Source organism: Myotis daubentonii, chromosome 12 (genome assembly GCF_963259705.1).
Source record: "Myotis daubentonii chromosome 12, mMyoDau2.1, whole genome shotgun sequence".
NCBI lineage: Eukaryota > Metazoa > Chordata > Mammalia > Chiroptera > Vespertilionidae > Myotis > Myotis daubentonii.
The window spans coordinates 10,898,345-10,914,539 of record NC_081851.1 but is presented as its reverse complement, the minus strand read 5'-3'; the positions used below and the strand labels follow the sequence as shown (position 1 = coordinate 10,914,539).

General features: G+C 56.0%; 1 protein-coding gene across 3 annotated transcripts in view; it reads right to left on the bottom strand.

Moving 5' to 3' along the window:
- NCK2 (NCK adaptor protein 2) overlaps window positions 1-16,195 on the bottom strand; it is a 145,538-nt gene that overhangs the window by 36,495 nt on the left and 92,848 nt on the right. For all 3 annotated transcript variants that reach the window (XM_059658950.1, XM_059658949.1, XM_059658948.1), the window contains one exon: window positions 7,665-7,906. In XM_059658950.1, the coding sequence (XP_059514933.1) occupies window positions 7,665-7,890 (226 nt within the window). In that variant the 5' untranslated portion in view covers window positions 7,891-7,906. The remainder of the gene's footprint in view (window positions 1-7,664; window positions 7,907-16,195) is intronic.

Here is a 16,195-nt window from a genome sequence, read left to right as displayed (position 1 = left end):
AGTGATGAGATCATAGGTGATTTTTTTAAATCTTCCCCCTTTTTAAAAACAAACAAACAAGTATGCCTGTCTAAAATGCATGACTGTCTAGGATGCAGGCACTTCAGAGATAGCGATGCTGAGAAAGCTGCGTGCAGAAACCTGTCATACAAAGAAACCCTGTGTGAGAAAGATGACTACAGCACTGCGTGCAGCAGCCACAGTGCGTGTTCGCTGTGGACAAAAGCGGCGCCAAAGTAAAAATCAATTTACGAGAAAGGAGATATGCAGGATGTAGCTCCTGCATCATTTAATGAATGGCTCCCACTCACCTGAATCGGAAGGAACCGGACATCATTAGTAAGTGACTCCCTGGGGCAGGGGAGCAGCAATGCTCAGCGGAGGAGCTGGCCCTGGCATTGGAGGGGCCACAGCAAGGGTGGCAACCCAACCGGCTGCGGGTGTGCCGCCAGGCTGACTGGTTCACGGAATCAATGCCCAGCAGCGCCATCCCCACCCCAGGCGAGCGGAGCCCAGACCCCGCAGGACGGGCAGGAGGCTGCAGCCCAGCACGCCGGTCCGTCGGAATCCCACCGCCACTTCCTCCGTGCTCCTGGGCACAGCACTGAACTCTGAGTCTCAACTTTTTTTCACATGAAAAGTGATTATGTTCCTCTTAGGGTTATTGTGAAGATTAAACAAAAATGTATGTGGCACCCAGCACAGTATCTGGCAAAATCAGAGAGAAATCATTACTACTGGTCACGCTGGAAAAATGCATACACAATCAGTTCGGGAGTCTCGATTTGGATTTTTCTGCTGTGTTAGCTTTTATTTGGCTTCAGGGTGTGTGGGCCACACTTCTACAGGGAACGTGGGCTGGGGAGCCTGGGCTCCGGCTGGCTCAGGGCCTCGGGGCTTCCTGCCCGGGAGGCCATGGTGACAGCTCTCCACAGTGGGCGGGGACCCCGGGACAAAACAAAGACTGAACGCCTGGCTGGGCCACCACAGCTGCTCCGAGTGTGGGTCTCCACTGCGGGCCTCAGGAAAATCATTTGTATAGACGCCCAAAAGCCAAGAAGCCACTTAAACATAGCAAGCACATTACGACAAAAATCTAAATGTTGTGTCTCCTGAAGTTGGGATTCTTCACTCAATGGCCTGCCCTCACCTCCAACTCAAGCAGGTCTGTGCTCAGGGCCCGGTGTCTCGTCCTGCTTCCTTCAATCTCAGTCATCCTGCTGGTCCCTCATTCAGGCTTCACTTGCTTAGAGCACCATCCCGATACGCCAAAGCTGTGGGCTCGATGCCCAGTCAAGACACATACAAGAAGCAACCAATGACTGCATAAGCCAGTGGAACAACACCTCCATGTCTCTGTCTCTCTCTCTCCTTCCCTCTCTCAAATCAATCAATAAAAAAAAAAATGTTGAAAAACCCTTGAGTCACACGTGACTAATCCTCCCAGCTGTCCCATCCCTAGTCAACACAGATCCTGGGTTTTTCCTTCAAAATCCCTCTGATCTGTCACCCGCCATTCCCACTGCTGGGCTCAGGACCTACAGGGTCACCCCTCAGTGGCTCTGAGCTCTGTCCCCAGCCTCCTGCTGGCCAACTGGTGCCCTCCAGGCCCCTCCCGACCAGCAGGATCGGAAGCCTGCCATCCACCCTGAAGGTGGGCTCCTCTCCCCATCGGGGGGAAGCCTTTGGGGGGGGGGGTTCTTTTTTCAAATGCCATCAGGCCTCGTGGTCAGGGCCTTCCCCGTATGGTGCACCCCAGTCACTCAGGACTCCCCAACGTCCCCCTGCATGCCAGTCAGCGGGCTCAGTGTCCTTCAGGGTCTCACGTGTGTTCTCCTCCTGCAATTAAAGCCCCACCTCCTCGTCAAGTCTCGACTCAGCCCAGTAGTCTTTACGTGATGACCGCACTCGAGGCTCACCAATCTCAAGGGACAAGTGTCCCTTAACCGCTTCATAGAGGCTCAGCTCTCACAGCTGCCAAAGCCGCTGTCTGGTAACGCCTGGATCTGAACGTGGGTGCCCCCACCGCCGTGCTGAGCAGCTTCCTGGGAGACGGGAGAGGCCTGAACTGCACGCGGGGCAGCCCGTTCCCAGGGGAACAGCAGGGCAGTGCCATTTCGCATGAGTCTGCGTATGGAGCCTGCGTCCCTTTCCCAGACAAGCCTCAGAAAGTCAGGGCTAGACCGCCTGCTTCCTTATGTCCCGCCAGAGGAAGCAGCGCCGGCCAGGCTTCCTGCTCTGACCCAAACACACCGTTACGCCATGCTGACCCCCCCAGAATGTCTGCACCCCTATTTCACAGCCTCTGGTGATTGCTTGCCAAGGCCACTCAGGGGGGAATGACGTGGCTTAGAAGGGGTTTCCAAGGGACAGAGTGAGGAGGCACAACTGAAATTCGGGGGCTGCCACAGGCACAGGCTGCAGCACTGATTACCGCTGAGGACACGCATAATCTCAGCAAAGACCCACGATCCTGCACCCGTCCATCCGGAGGCTGCGAGCCCAGGACGCTGCTCTGACCCCGCTCTCCCTGTCGCCCGGTAACAGATCGCGTAGACTGACCGGCTCCACGCCGTCCGGCTGGTCCCACACAGGGGTTTCCTCGCGGGCGAGCTGGCGACAGGGAGAGACCTGCAGGTGATGGCAGATGTTCTGGGTCCTGCACTGGGAAATCCATTCGAAGGAGAACCAGCTGGACATGTTTATACCGGTGTTATCCTCATGTTTAAGGTCCGATCGCGGCAGATCCTCAGGGCGCCCCTGCGCTCCGAGAGGCTTAGGCCACGTTTAAGGCCCTGCGACACTGTGGCCATGCAGACACGTGCCCCACCAGCCACGCAACACCTGGGCGCGGGCTCCACGCCACCCTGACGCTGCCCGTGGGTTTAATGAACGAAACACTGCGAGAGCAGCACTGCTTTCCCTCAGCCGTGCCAGGAGGTGCCGGTGCGGCATCCCATCACGTGAATACTGTGTGTATTTCCACTGCAAGGACCACAGCACCGCCACCCAAATCAGGAAACTAACGTGGCCTGGCGGTTACCACGGTGTCACTCAGGACCCCATTTAAGTTTTACCGATAAGTGCTTCAGCTCTAAAATAGAAAACTTGTCATCACTAAAATGTCCTCTAACATTCTCAGTGCCCGTCGCTGCCAGAGTCCTCGCCGATGCCCAGCCACTGAACCCTGACGTCCACCGGGGAGTGAAAGCCTCCGTTTCAGCGGAAGCCCCATCTGTCTCCTCCCCGTGACTGGCAGTGCGTCCTGGGGAAGCCACTCAGCCCCGCCAACGTCAATCCTAGCATCCACGGGCCTCGGAGCCGTGTGAATGTCCCCACGGGACCACCCCTCCTCGTCCAAAGGCTTTAGCTCAAGCCAGTGCAGGGCAAGGGCTGTGTGACAGTGTTCAGCGGTGAGGAGCCACAGAGGGGGTCCTAACCCCTGCAGGGTTCTCACTGCCTTAGGTGTGTCACACGGGGACAAGTGCTCCAGCAGCAAACCGGGCGGCTCACTCTCTCCGGCTCCGACGCCTAAGGACGTGGTTAGCACGGGCCGTGCGCCTGGGAGCAGAGGCGACAGGTGGAAGTGTGCCGCTCTGTGTACCGGGGTCAGCACCTGGGCTGAGCCACGGGAAAGAGTTAACCTTTGGGGTTGTGGGTTCCAGCTGTTACCATGAAGTGATACAAAAACTGCTCTCCATTAGCTTGAAGGAATGGCTGTGAAAAGACCTCCGGGCCCCTTTCTCACACCTGAGGACACAGCGCAGCGCCGTGAAACGTCGGGCCGTGACTGCATAAACCAGGCTCCGCACAGGAGCTGAGAGCTGCAGCCGGGCCCTCCGCACACCAGCCACCGTTACCCACGGAGAAGCTCTGTTGGTGACCGAAGGTGGGTACCAGAGGAGACCCAGAGTACGTGAATGCCTTGCCTGTGTGCAAACAAGAGCTCAGATCATTTTATTTGATTAAAAATTATTAAAAGAAAAGGAAGAAAGGTCACCCTTCCCTAACAGATCTTCTTGTCAAAGGTGCTGCTTGCTCAAAGCTGCTCTAACCAGCATGACATGGGATGACGTTAACTTCCTACCAGCTTCCACACACCAGATGGGGACAGGCAGGGAGGCGAGACCTGGACAGAGTTAGTGACCGGCCATTACAGACATAAACCGCAGTTATGGCACCGTGACTGCTGGCCAGTCCGGCGCTATTGTTCCAAGCCAGGCATCTGCCAGGGACTCAGCCTGGATTTCGGAAGCAGGCAGGTTTCCACAGCAGGGCAAACTACCAATGTGACGATGCCACGAGGAGCTACCGGAAGCTCAGCGATGCAGGGTCGTTTCTGACGTCGTCCTCGCCCCTTCTAACACACAGTGGAGATAGTCTCTGATTGCACCATCGATCTGAGCGCACTGCCACTGACAGCACCCGGAGACAGCCAGGGAGCAGGCGCCATGGGCACTTTAGCCCCCATCTCTTCCAGCAAAGAGACCCCTGGGAGGCAGGAGGGGCTGGCCCCTTAGTGCCATGTCCCGTCCGGCTGTGGAGACAAAGGAGGTCTCTCTCTGCCACAGAGATTCTTGTCGGGGTGCCTCCTGCTCCCTGATACTGCTCGAAGGCAGGGAAATGTCGGGGTGCCTCCTGCTCCCTGATACTGCTCGAGGGCAGGGAAATGTCGGGGTGCCTCCTGCTCCCTGATACTGCTCGAGGGCAGGGAAATGCCGGGGTGCCTCCTGCTTTCTCATACTGTTTGAGGGCAGGGAAATGTCGGGGTGCCTCCTGCTCTCTCATACTGCTCAAGGGCAGGGAAATGTCAGGGTGTCTCCTGCTCCCTGATACTGCTCGAGGGCAGGGAAATGTCGGGGTGCCTCCTGCTCTCTCATACTGCTCAAGGGCAGGGAAATGTCAGGGTGTCTCCTGCTCCCTGATACTGCTCGAGGGCAGGGAAATGTCGGGGTGCCTCCTGCTCTCTGATACTACTTAAGGGCAGGGAAAAACTCATGCCGAAGCAACAAGGTCTTTGCCCAACAAAAGCAGGGTTCTGAGAGCATGATGGATCCATCCAAACAGAAAGACATACGACAAGGGGAGCAGTGCTCTGCGGGGTGGAAATAGCAACCTCAGACTCTGAGTGTCACCTGCTGCTAACAGGTACGGATGCTGCAGATACAATGTCACGTGTATTTTCACAATATATTCTGCTGGGCACGAACGCGTCCCAGGCCACGTGTGCCTGTGTGGACAGCCTGCCGAGAGCTGTCCCTCCACAGAAGGGCACCCCCACTCGGCGCAGCTCTCAAGGGCTGATGAGCCACAGGAGAAAGCAAAAAGCAAGCTCTGAATCTATTTAAGGAAGAGCTTTCTAACAATCTGTGTTCTCCAAAAATGGAACTGGATGACTTAGAAGCAGTGTTCCAGCAGAGCTGGGTGGCCATCTGTCGGGGTGGGGCCGCGGGCCCAGGCCCAGCCCCAGCCCCAGCCCCAGCCCCAGCCCCAGGGCTGGCTGGGGTGCCGGCCTCCTCCGCAGTCCACAAGCTCGCTGCACTGGTCACAGCTCTGATCACGGCTCGTGAAAAACTAAACACTGGGCAAAAGCTGTGGTTAATAGTTCCCATTTGAAGCTCTGTCTTCTCCTACAAACTGAAGGAAAAAATAACAAGGATTCAAGGGAATTTCTAGATAAGTCAGAAGGCTTGCTTTGCCTTATTTTACTTCCTGGTATTTCGTTCCATTTCTGGGCATTTCATTCTGCGCTAGAATCTTTTTCTTTCTTTCTTTTTTAAATTTAATATATTTTATTGATTTCAGAGAGGAAGGGAGATGGAGAGATAGAAACATCAGTGATGAGAGATAATCATTGATCGCTGCCTCCTGCACACCCCCCACTGGGGATCAAGCCCACCACCCAGGCATGTGCCCTGATGGGGAATCAAACCGTGAGCTCCTGGTTCATAGGTTGATGCTCAACCACTGAGCCACGCAGGCCTAGCTCTGCACTAGAATCTTGACAACATATTTTTTAAAAATGGGTAAGAAGGAAGACAAAACAGGTCAACAATGTTTAGTAGAACCAAAAAAAATTTTTTTAAAGGCACTTTGGTAGGTGAAAAGCTGAAATTGGAAAAAATAAATAAAATTAAGCTCAGGCACTTTTTAAGTTTTTACCTATTCATGCAGCCTACATTCCTTTTTTTAAAAAAAATATATTTTATTGATTTTTTTACAGAGAGGAAGGGAGAGAGATAGAGAGTTAGAAACATCGATGAGAGAGAAACATCGATCAGCCGCCTCCTGCACACCCCCTACTGGGGATGTGCCCACAACCCAGGTACATGCCCTTGTCCGGAATCGAACCTAGGACCTTTCAGTCCGCAGGCCGACGCTCTATTCACTGAGCCAAACCGGTTTCGGCAACATTTCTTTAATTAAGAGTTATAAGCATAGGACAACAATGTTTCTTTCCAGTGCCTTGCTTGGAGAACAAAGACAAAGAGCTGTCAGTTTAGTGGGAGAGAGTCAGATTGCTCATGAAAAAGGGGGTTTCTCTATCAGACTCCGAATCTCAGACAGCTGGCGAGCTGGCGTGACCCACACAGGCCCGCGTTCCGCTTCTCCAGGCCTGGGCATAACCTAATCCACAGCACAAAACACCGCCCGTTAATGCAGGCTTTATATGGTTTTGAAGAATGAGACTTTTCAAGATTGCATAAAATAAAGACAAATACTTTGCAATACCCAATGCATTCCGTGTATAATGCTCAGTTTTCCCACCGGTCATCCTCTCCCCTAAATGAAAAGAATATGCTCTTGTTAAAGATAAAAAGGAAAAACTCAAGTAAACATAGCACGGGTGGTAATACTGACTTATTTCAATAGCACACGCTCCAGCGATAACCAGCAGCCTCAGACACAGCCACCTGGTATCACGGGAGGAGGCAACAATCACTTTGTTTAACGGCAGGTCAGTTCACTTATTCTCAGAAAGGCCCTCAAAGATACTTTTTCACATAATCTGAAGCGATAACTACTGCAAGCAAGCCTGATGCGCACACAAAATACAAAGGCAAGGCTGGTCCCTTCACTTCAGGTGATTCAAGGTGGTCCCTCCCATCTCCGACCTGGAGAAGAGAAAGGACGTGGGGAGAAAGCTGGCCGCTGGCCGACGCCACCAGAGCTGAGCCCCAGCAGTCCCCACTGGGTGACCCGATGGCCTGGGACATCACAGCGGTGCTCGCCCCATTGCCGACTGAGCTAACCTGCCCAGGACTGTGGTGTGAAAGTCACCCGTGTCCAAGGTGCTCCTCCCCGCTCCTCCCCATGCACAGCGCGGATGGACAGGCTCGTCGGGGAGGAGATCTGTGCGGCAACAGCAGAGTGGGCACTTCCGGGGGAGGGACTGCCCTCCAGGCCCGCCCGCAGGTGGGAGCCCGAGAGGAGCAGGGGGAGCAGTTTACACCTGACTCCACACTCGGAAATCTCACGGAAATGACAAACGTGCTACCTCTCCATCCAGTCTCTTCTTTCTCAGAGGTTAAAAAAGGAAACTAGAATGATGTCAACATTTAAAACAAACTTTTTTCTTTTTAACACAAATGATGAACTCTCTCCTCAGAGAGCACCCACCGGGCTTCCTCGCTCTAACCTGGGTCCCGGCCGCGAGCACTCACCTAGCGTGTCCTTCAGGTTCTTGACCAGGGAGCCCTTCTTCAGGCTGTTCTTCCTCTCCACGTAGTTGGACGGCACGTAGCCCGTCCTGTTGGCGGCGTTGCGCACCCGCCACCACGTCTTGGAGTCGTCCAGCAGCCACAGGCGCTCGTTCTTCTTGATGTCCAGCTCCTGGTCCTGCTGGGCCGTGTAGTCCCACTTGGCGATCACGATGACCTCCTCTGTCATCTTTCATGTGGTCCCCCTGCGGCAGAGCAGCGCGTCAGAGACCAACCAGACACGTCCCCGGCATCAGCCTGCAACAGGGTGCGCCTGACAGCTTTTGTTGCCACTTGGCAGCTGTCCTCCAGGGTCTGGGGCACTCAACCCTGACACGGCCTGCCTTCCATAGCTTCGGGATTCTGTCTGGAACCAGCAGCCTTAAAACCAGACCTTGACTTGGGACCCTGGGACTCCTGCACGCTCTGCCAAAGACAAAAACAGGTCCCCAAAATGTTCTAAGCAACGATTTCATAACTAATGTGTTCATCTGACTAAGCACCAGCTCCTACACCTGATGCTTACATCCCCTGCCTTAGTATACGCTGAATTTTATGAATATAATTAATAAAACACACACACTCAAGCTCTTCCTATAAACTAAAATGAAAATAAACGTGGTACTAATGCACCGTGTTCCTGCACTGGATCCTGAAACAGAAAAAGAAAAGGAGGGAAACCCTGGTGACATTCAGATAAAGTCCAGTTACCAGGGGTGTGCCAATGTCACTTGCTTAGCTCTGCCAGGTGTGCCGTGGCCAGCTGTGCCGTGGCCAGGTGTGCCGTGGGTACAGAAGATGTTAATACCAGGAGAGCTGGGGGAAGGGGACAGGTACACAGGAATGCTTTGCACTACCTTTGCGACTTTTTAATAAACATAAAGTTATTCTTGAAACCTGCACATGGATGTCTACAGCAGCTCTGTTCATAATCGCCAATGTTTGGAAGCAATCAAGGTGTCCTTCAGTAGATGAACCGATAACTAAATGGTGGTCCATCCAGCTAACGCGATAAAAAGAAACGAGCTACCGAGCCCTGGAAACACGTGGAGAAGCCTCGACGGCGTTACGAAGTGAAAGAAGCCACCCGGGAGGCCACACCAGGTCTCCCCCACAGAGGCCCCTTTCACCAAACTCAGCCAGGCCCCTCTGGATCCCCTTCCCCAACCAGCCGCGACTCGTACTTCCAGATGCATCTTTGCGTTGCTCAGTTTTAACAAGAATCAGCCTACGCGGGTTTAGCCAGAATCCGCCCCCTCAGCCAGCTTCAGCCTGACCACCCGGCCGCCTTCAGGAAGAGCCCGGCTGGTCCGTTCGGCCAGATGCCTTCCCTCTCCTCCGGGCTGTGCACGCCCCTCTCCCACCTGCTCCAGGCTGCAGGCTCCCCTTCTCCTTCCTGGGTCGGGAGTTGAGCTCAGTCCCCTCACCCCCACCTGCCAAACTCGCATGCAGTAGCCCCTGCAGAGTACGCCCTGCGGTGCTTTACAAGTGCCATGACTAACTTTTCCTTCAACAATTCCAACTGCAGGCGGGGCGGGGTGGGGACTGGCAGAGCACAGAGACCTGGCTCCGGGAAACAACTCCGCACAGTACTCTAGTCCCGTAAAGTGCGCCACACCGAGGGTGAGCTGTGCACACACGATTCCAAAGTAAAAGGTGAATTAACAGCCACGAATACAAGGTGAAGTCCATCCTGGAAGTAGGAAGAGCAAAGGGACACCTGCATGACTAAGATGAGTGTAAGCATCAACAGCGCCACCCTTCTCAGGTACAATGCGGGCCAGTCGTTTTTCAGCAAGAAAATTCAATATGCAGTCCTTCAACCGACTAGAGGTTCCCTCAAAACTAGAAAGAAAGGAATAGTGGGAAGGCCACTAACTAAAACCCTGTTCCTCTCTGACAAAAAGGGGGTCCCGTTATGTTACAGGGGGGCAACCTGTGCGCTTTGAGGCCTTGGAGGCATGAAGACGATGTTAGATAGCACGACGCTTTCTACCAGATGCTGTAGAAGTTTACAAGGAATGACGGTCTCCTCTGTTATAAATTAAGTTCAAAACTTAGAGATAATAAACCTTTTGGGAAGGAGGCAATCCTATGTAATAAAAGGCTAATATGAAAATCAACTGAACAGTGGAGCGACCAGTAGCTATGATGCGCAATGACCGCCAGGGGGCAGACGCTCAATGCAGGAGCTGCCCCCATAGTCAGTGCGCTCCCACAGGGCAAGTGCTGCTCAGCCAGAAGCAGGGCTCAGCAGCAACTGCAGTGGTGGTGGCCTCTCCCGCCTCCGCGGCAGCGCTAAGGACATCTGACTGAGGGCTTAGGGGCCTAAGCCATCAGCCAGACATCCCCTGAGGACTTCTGGACTACGAGAGGGCGCAGGCTGGGCTGAGGAGCACCACCCCCCCCCCCAGTGCACGAATCTCGTGCACCGGGCCTTAATAAAACGTATGCATAATGTACACGCCAACCGACAGGACGGAGCTCACACCACGCTCATTTCCTTTAGGCAGACAACTCCGAACTGCTTCCGGAGCCCAAGCCCACCGCTGTCTCCATCATGATCCGGCTTCCTGTCGGCTTAGATTTTGAAAGTCATAAGGTAGTTTTGTTTGTTTTTGTCTTTTAATAATAATGAGAGCAATAATAGGAATGGGACTCAGAGAATATCCCATTTAAATCAGGTTTTTTCTTAACTCCACAATTTTCAGAAGAGCTTTTAAGAAGAAAAGCACAGCGCTTAAGACCAATCAAAGCAACATGTTCATCTCCTGCAAGACTCTGGGTGTGGAGCTGGCCGGCGTGGCCATTGCAGTGCACTGGGGACACCACAGGGGAGCTTGAAGAATGCGGGTGCCTGGGCTCCCCCAGAGCAACGAGCAGCACCTCCAGGAGCGAGACCTGTGCTTGGATGTTACAACCTGTAACCCTCATGGCCGGGGCAGGGACCTGAGTCACGGGCTGCACGCCTGGTCGCCAGACCCGGGGCTGGAACGACCCCTCAAATGTCCGGTTTACGAAAGTAAATGTGAGCGTAAGCCGGAACCTGACACACATGAACTCACTCAGTCACTCAGTCAACACAACTCCCCGTTTCGGAGGGTGGGGGTGCCCTTCAGGAGACAGTGTCACAGGGACTGAGTGACTTGTTAAAGGAGAGTCAGGGCTGAGCCCAGGTCCGTCGGCTCCCAAACCTGGGCTCCTGTGCCCACTCTGGGTGGGTGGGTGGGTGAGGGTCTAATGTGTGGTCTGTGATTTGATAGATTTATTTCAACCCAGTAAACCTAGGATTCTAAGTCAGTGAAAGCACAAAGTTCCTAGGCAACGGCTGGTGCTCCTTAGCTATAGCAGTGGGTTTAACCCTATTCTAAGGGACTTGTGACAGCTTCCAGTCAAAGTAAAAAGCTTCAGGGGCCGCCCGATCAACAGCCACCTCACTGCACTGCAGCCGGCCGATCAACAGCCACCTCACTGAACTGCAGCCGGCGGATCAACAGCCACCTCACTCCACTGCAGCCGGCCGATCAACAGCCACCTCACTCCACTGCAGCCGGCCAATCAACAGCCACCTCACTCCACTGCAGCCGGCCGATCAACAGCCACCTCACTCCACTGCAGCCGGCGGATCAACAGCCACCTCACTGAACTGCAGCCGGCGGATCAACAGCCACCTCACTACACTGCAGCCGGCCGATCAACAGCCACCTCACTCCACTGCAGCCGGCCAATCAACAGCCACCTCACTCCACTGCAGCCGGCCAATCAACAGCCACCTCACTCCACTGCAGCCGGCCAATCAACAGCCACCTCACTCCACTGCAGCCGGCCGATCAACAGCCACCTCACTGAACTGCAGCCGGCGGATCAACAGCCACCTCACTACACTGCAGCCGGCCGATCAACAGCCACCTCACTCCACTGCAGCCGGCCGATCAACAGCCACCTCACTCCACTGCAGCCGGCCGATCAACAGCCACCTCACTCCACTGCAGCCGGCGGATCAACAGCCAGCTCACTCCACTGCAGCCGGCCGATCAACAGCCACCTCACTCCACTGCAGCCGGCCGATCAACAGCCACCTCACTCCACTGCAGCCGGCCGATCAACAGCCACCTCACTCCACTGCAGCCGGCCGATCAACAGCCACCTCACTCCACTGCAGCCGGCCGATCAACAGCCACCTCACTCCACTGCAGCCGGCCGATCAACAGCCACCTCACTCCACTGCAGCCGGCCGATCAACAGCCACCTCACTCCACTGCAGCCGGCCGATCAACAGCCACCTCACTCCACTGCAGCCGGCCGATCAACAGCCACCTCACTCCACTGCAGCCGGCCGATCAACAGCCACCTCACTACACTGCAGCCGGCCGATCAAGTGCTTACTCAGCACTGCAGAAGGCTACCATCAACAGCTCTTTCACCCCATCAGGTCCACCAAATACCACTCGCTCCAGCTCTGCTGACTGTCAGCCAATCACAGCACCCCACTGGAGCAATCATAAGTACATGGTTGACGGTCAACCAATCCACACACTTCCGCTTCTGAAACTCAACTTAATACCTGATCCCACACTTCCCCAAACCCTCATTGAAAGAGTTCTGTCAGGAGACTGGAGGCGCGCCCTCCTTGGTCAACCAGGACGCATCACCATTCTCAGGAGCAGAGCTGTGGCCCAGGACAGCTGCCCCAAGGCTCCTGCTGCCAACGCCAGGCTGCTGCCCTCAGGGGCCCGGGCACGTGGGAAAGAAGAGCGCCCGGTGGGAAGGGGGCAAATAAATGCAGGGGCCACAAAGCAGGGGCTGCTGAAGGGCTGCCCAGGCGTAGGCAGGAACTAGGTGGGATCACTAAGCAGAATGGATACAAGACTCCTGTGGGTAACTTAAAGAGTAAACAGGATGTATTTCTGGATGTTTCCTCATTAAAGCCATTTCAATGTGCAGTAAAGCACCCCCACCTCGCCCCACACCAGCACTGCATTCCGGCCAACGCCGAGTCCTTCTCGTTGCCAACAGGGCTGGGCAGGCCGGTGGAGGTTGGGCAAGCGTGCAGGTTTCCCCGAGAGCTGGGGAACTGTTTCTAGGCCCGATTTTCATCCTAAACATGATCCTGCGAACTGCATCCCGCTGGGTTACCTGCTCCTCATGACAGCCTGTGCTCCTGCAACATCCAGAAACAGTCACAGACATTTCCACAGAGGTCTCGGGGTCAAGCTGAACCACTCGGCCATAATGGCAAAGAGAGGACCTGAGTCAAGAATCTGAACGCTCAGCTGAACCCTGTGTGTCCACCCCGGACTCCAGCTTCTTCTGGGAAGCGGAATACCAGTCCCTGCCCAGCCTCCCAGGTGCTCAGGAGACGCGATAATGCAGTATCTCAGAGGGTGGGGCTCAGTGTCACCCGACCCACGGGACCCGCCAGTCCTGCATTCGGCCTTGGCCCGGCTGCCTCCTCCATAACAGAGGCAGTGACAGCCCTCACGCAGGAGCCAGGAGGAAGCTGTGCACACAGCAGCACAGAGGGCACAGGGTGGGAACCACGGTCGTTACTGACACCCGCGCTGCAGCACACTGCCATGCCGGTGGGCTGTGTCCCAGGGTCATTACCGACACCCGCGCTGCAGCACACTGTGCCATGCAGGTGGGCAGTGTCCCAGGGTCATTACCGACACCCGCACTGCAGCACACTGTGCCATGCAGGTGGGCTGTGTCCCAGGGTCATTACCGACACCCGCGCTGCAGCACACTGTGCCATGCAGGTGGGCTGTGTCCCAGGGTGGTTACCGACACCCGCGCTGCAGCACACTGTGCCATGCAGGTGGGCTGTGTCCCAGGGTGGTTACCGACACCCTCGCGCTGCAGCACACTGTGCCATGCAGGTGGGCTGTGTCCCAGGAACCCTTCCTCATCAGTCAGGATTCACTAGGCTCCTCCCCACACTGCACAGTCCTCTGGGCAGCAGGTTCCTGGTGACCCGACGGGCCAGGTGTGTGCTCACTGTGACGCAAGCCGGAGGCGAAGGCGCAGCTCCTCGGAGACCCTGAGTTTGTGGCAAGTTGCTGCGGCGGCCACAGGAAACCAATGAGTGAGGGATGGTGCCATGGCCAGCACAGAAAAGGAATACTTCTAGGAGCGCTTCCTCATTCATTGCAAGGCTCCCCCTCTTGTTGTTTATTTGCAAATATTTAAAAATAGTGCATTTGCATTAGGAGGCCTCAACGAAGCAGCCTCAGAAGCAACTAAAATACCATATAAACTCTTTATTAAAGTTTCAAGCTGTGTTGTAGATAAAAGACGTGCCAGACGTCCAGGAGGTGACAGGCGTTGGCAGGAACCTGTGGCATCCTGTGGCTTTTCCCAGGCATGCCACCACTCGCACCACGTCAGCGGGACACGCGCTGGAGCCCCGCGGCTTTCCAGCTCCGAGGAAGCTCATTAAGCTGTCTTCCCACTTCCCTACGCACCCAGGTTCACCTGTGCAGCCCTGAGCGCTGGCTCAGCACCCATCTTCTCCAGAGGGTGGGCCAGCCACGCTGCCGCCCGAGTGCCCGGGGTGCAGGATGCGGGCGGGAGACCAGCATCCCCAGCACCCGAGAGATGGCTGTCGTCATGTTCGCTCACCAGCGATTCACAGCAAACCTTCGAAATAGAATCTACCCACAGATACACTGAACAAAGAGGAGCCTGGGCAAGGAGAAATGAAATCACTGGTCCAACCCACAAAGCGAGAAAGGGCCTGAGCTAGGATCCAAACTCCAGAACCGGCTCCTCACGAAGCTGGTCCTCACCTGCTCCCTCCACCGCCGGCAGCGTCCGCAGGAGCAGGATGTGCGGCGTGGCTAACAGAAGGCATCCCAGGGCGAGGCCGATGCTGACAAACAAGACCTGAGCTCCAATTCCATTGTGATAAACTGGTCAGGGGCTCCTGTTCTCCAGGGATGAGAGGGAAGGGCCTTGCTGGGGTTTAAATATTTCATTAGTGGAGGGGGAAAGCAAGGCTAGACTCACTGAAAGGTGAGTGTCCTGATTCCAAAACCCAGGCTGCTGGGGAGCAGGCCCCCATCCTGCCACGGGTGGATCCACCTTCCTGCCGCCACTCCTGCGCGGGCACTTCATGGCACAGGGGGTTGTGTGGCACGGGGGGCTGCGTGGTTAGGGGGGGCTGCGTGGCACGGGGGCTGCGTGGCACACGGAGGCTGCATGGCACAGGGGGGCTGCGTGGCACGGGGGGCTGCGTGGCACAGAGCGGATTGGCTAAGCCGCCGACGTCACTCCGTGGGTTACTCTGGAGAGGGTCTTTTTATGATTTGTTTTCTAACTTCACTGGGTAACAGGGAAAACTGTGCCTGTAAAGCCTCTACGTCTGAGTTTGTGGAGGTTCCCTGTGTGCCCACCATGTGACCTGGTTCTGTAAATGCTCCCCTCCCGCCAGGGAGAGGGCCGGAGCCAGCTCGGCGCAGGGGGGCGGGGCCGGGGGCGGGCACGGCGGGGCGCTGTCTGGCTGCTCTGCCCACACTGCTGTGTTTGTACACGGTTCCGGCTCCCGTGAGCATGGAACATGACACAGGACAGGTCGCGTCCCGACACCTGGTCTCACTGGACTGCACCGGGGCTTCAGGGATTCAGGAGCTCCGCCTCCCGCTGCTCTGTCCGGAGGCTAGTGACGCTGCTGCCCAGCCTGGGGGACGCTCTTGTCCACAGCACTCACTGGCTAATCCTCACCCGAGGATTCCCACTGCTTTTCAGAGAGTGGAGGGGCGGGAGGGAGAGGGAGGGGGAGGAAACATCAATGTGAGAGACGCCGACTAGCCACCTGCACGCACCCTGGCCCGAGGCGGGGGCACACTGCAACCCAGGTACGTGCCCTTGACCGGCAATCCAACACACGGCCCTTTCGCCCACGGGCCGATGCCCTAACCACTGCGCACACTGTCCGGAGCTGGAATATATTTTAAAGACAAGGTATAGGCAAGTTATTTTCAAAACAGAAATTTATAGCACCTGCTGATGTTTATTCCAGAGAACCAGCAAGTGAAAAAAGACACTTATGTAGCCACTGGCTTTTCATCCTCTTCCTCTGCTGCTGGCTGCGCCCACTGCTGGCTGCGCCCACTGCTGGCTGCTCCCACTGCTGGCTGCGCCCCACTGCTGGCTGTGCCCACTGCTGGCTGCGCCCCACTGCAGGCTGTGCCCCACTGCAGGCTGCGCCCACTTCAGGCTGCGCCCCACTGCTGGCTGCTCCTGCTGCTGGCTGCTCCCGCTGCTGGCTGCGCCCCACTGCTGGCTGCTCCCACTGCTGGCTGCGCCCACTGCTGGCTGCTCCCACTGCTGGGTGCGCCCCACTGCTGGCTGGGCCCACTGCTGGCTGCTTCCACTGCTGGCTGCGCCCACTGCTGGCTGCTTCCACTGCTGGCTGCGCCCCTCCTGGCTGCGCCCACTGCCGGCTGCGCCCCACTGCTGGCTGCGCCCACTGCTGGCTGCGCCCACTGCTGGCT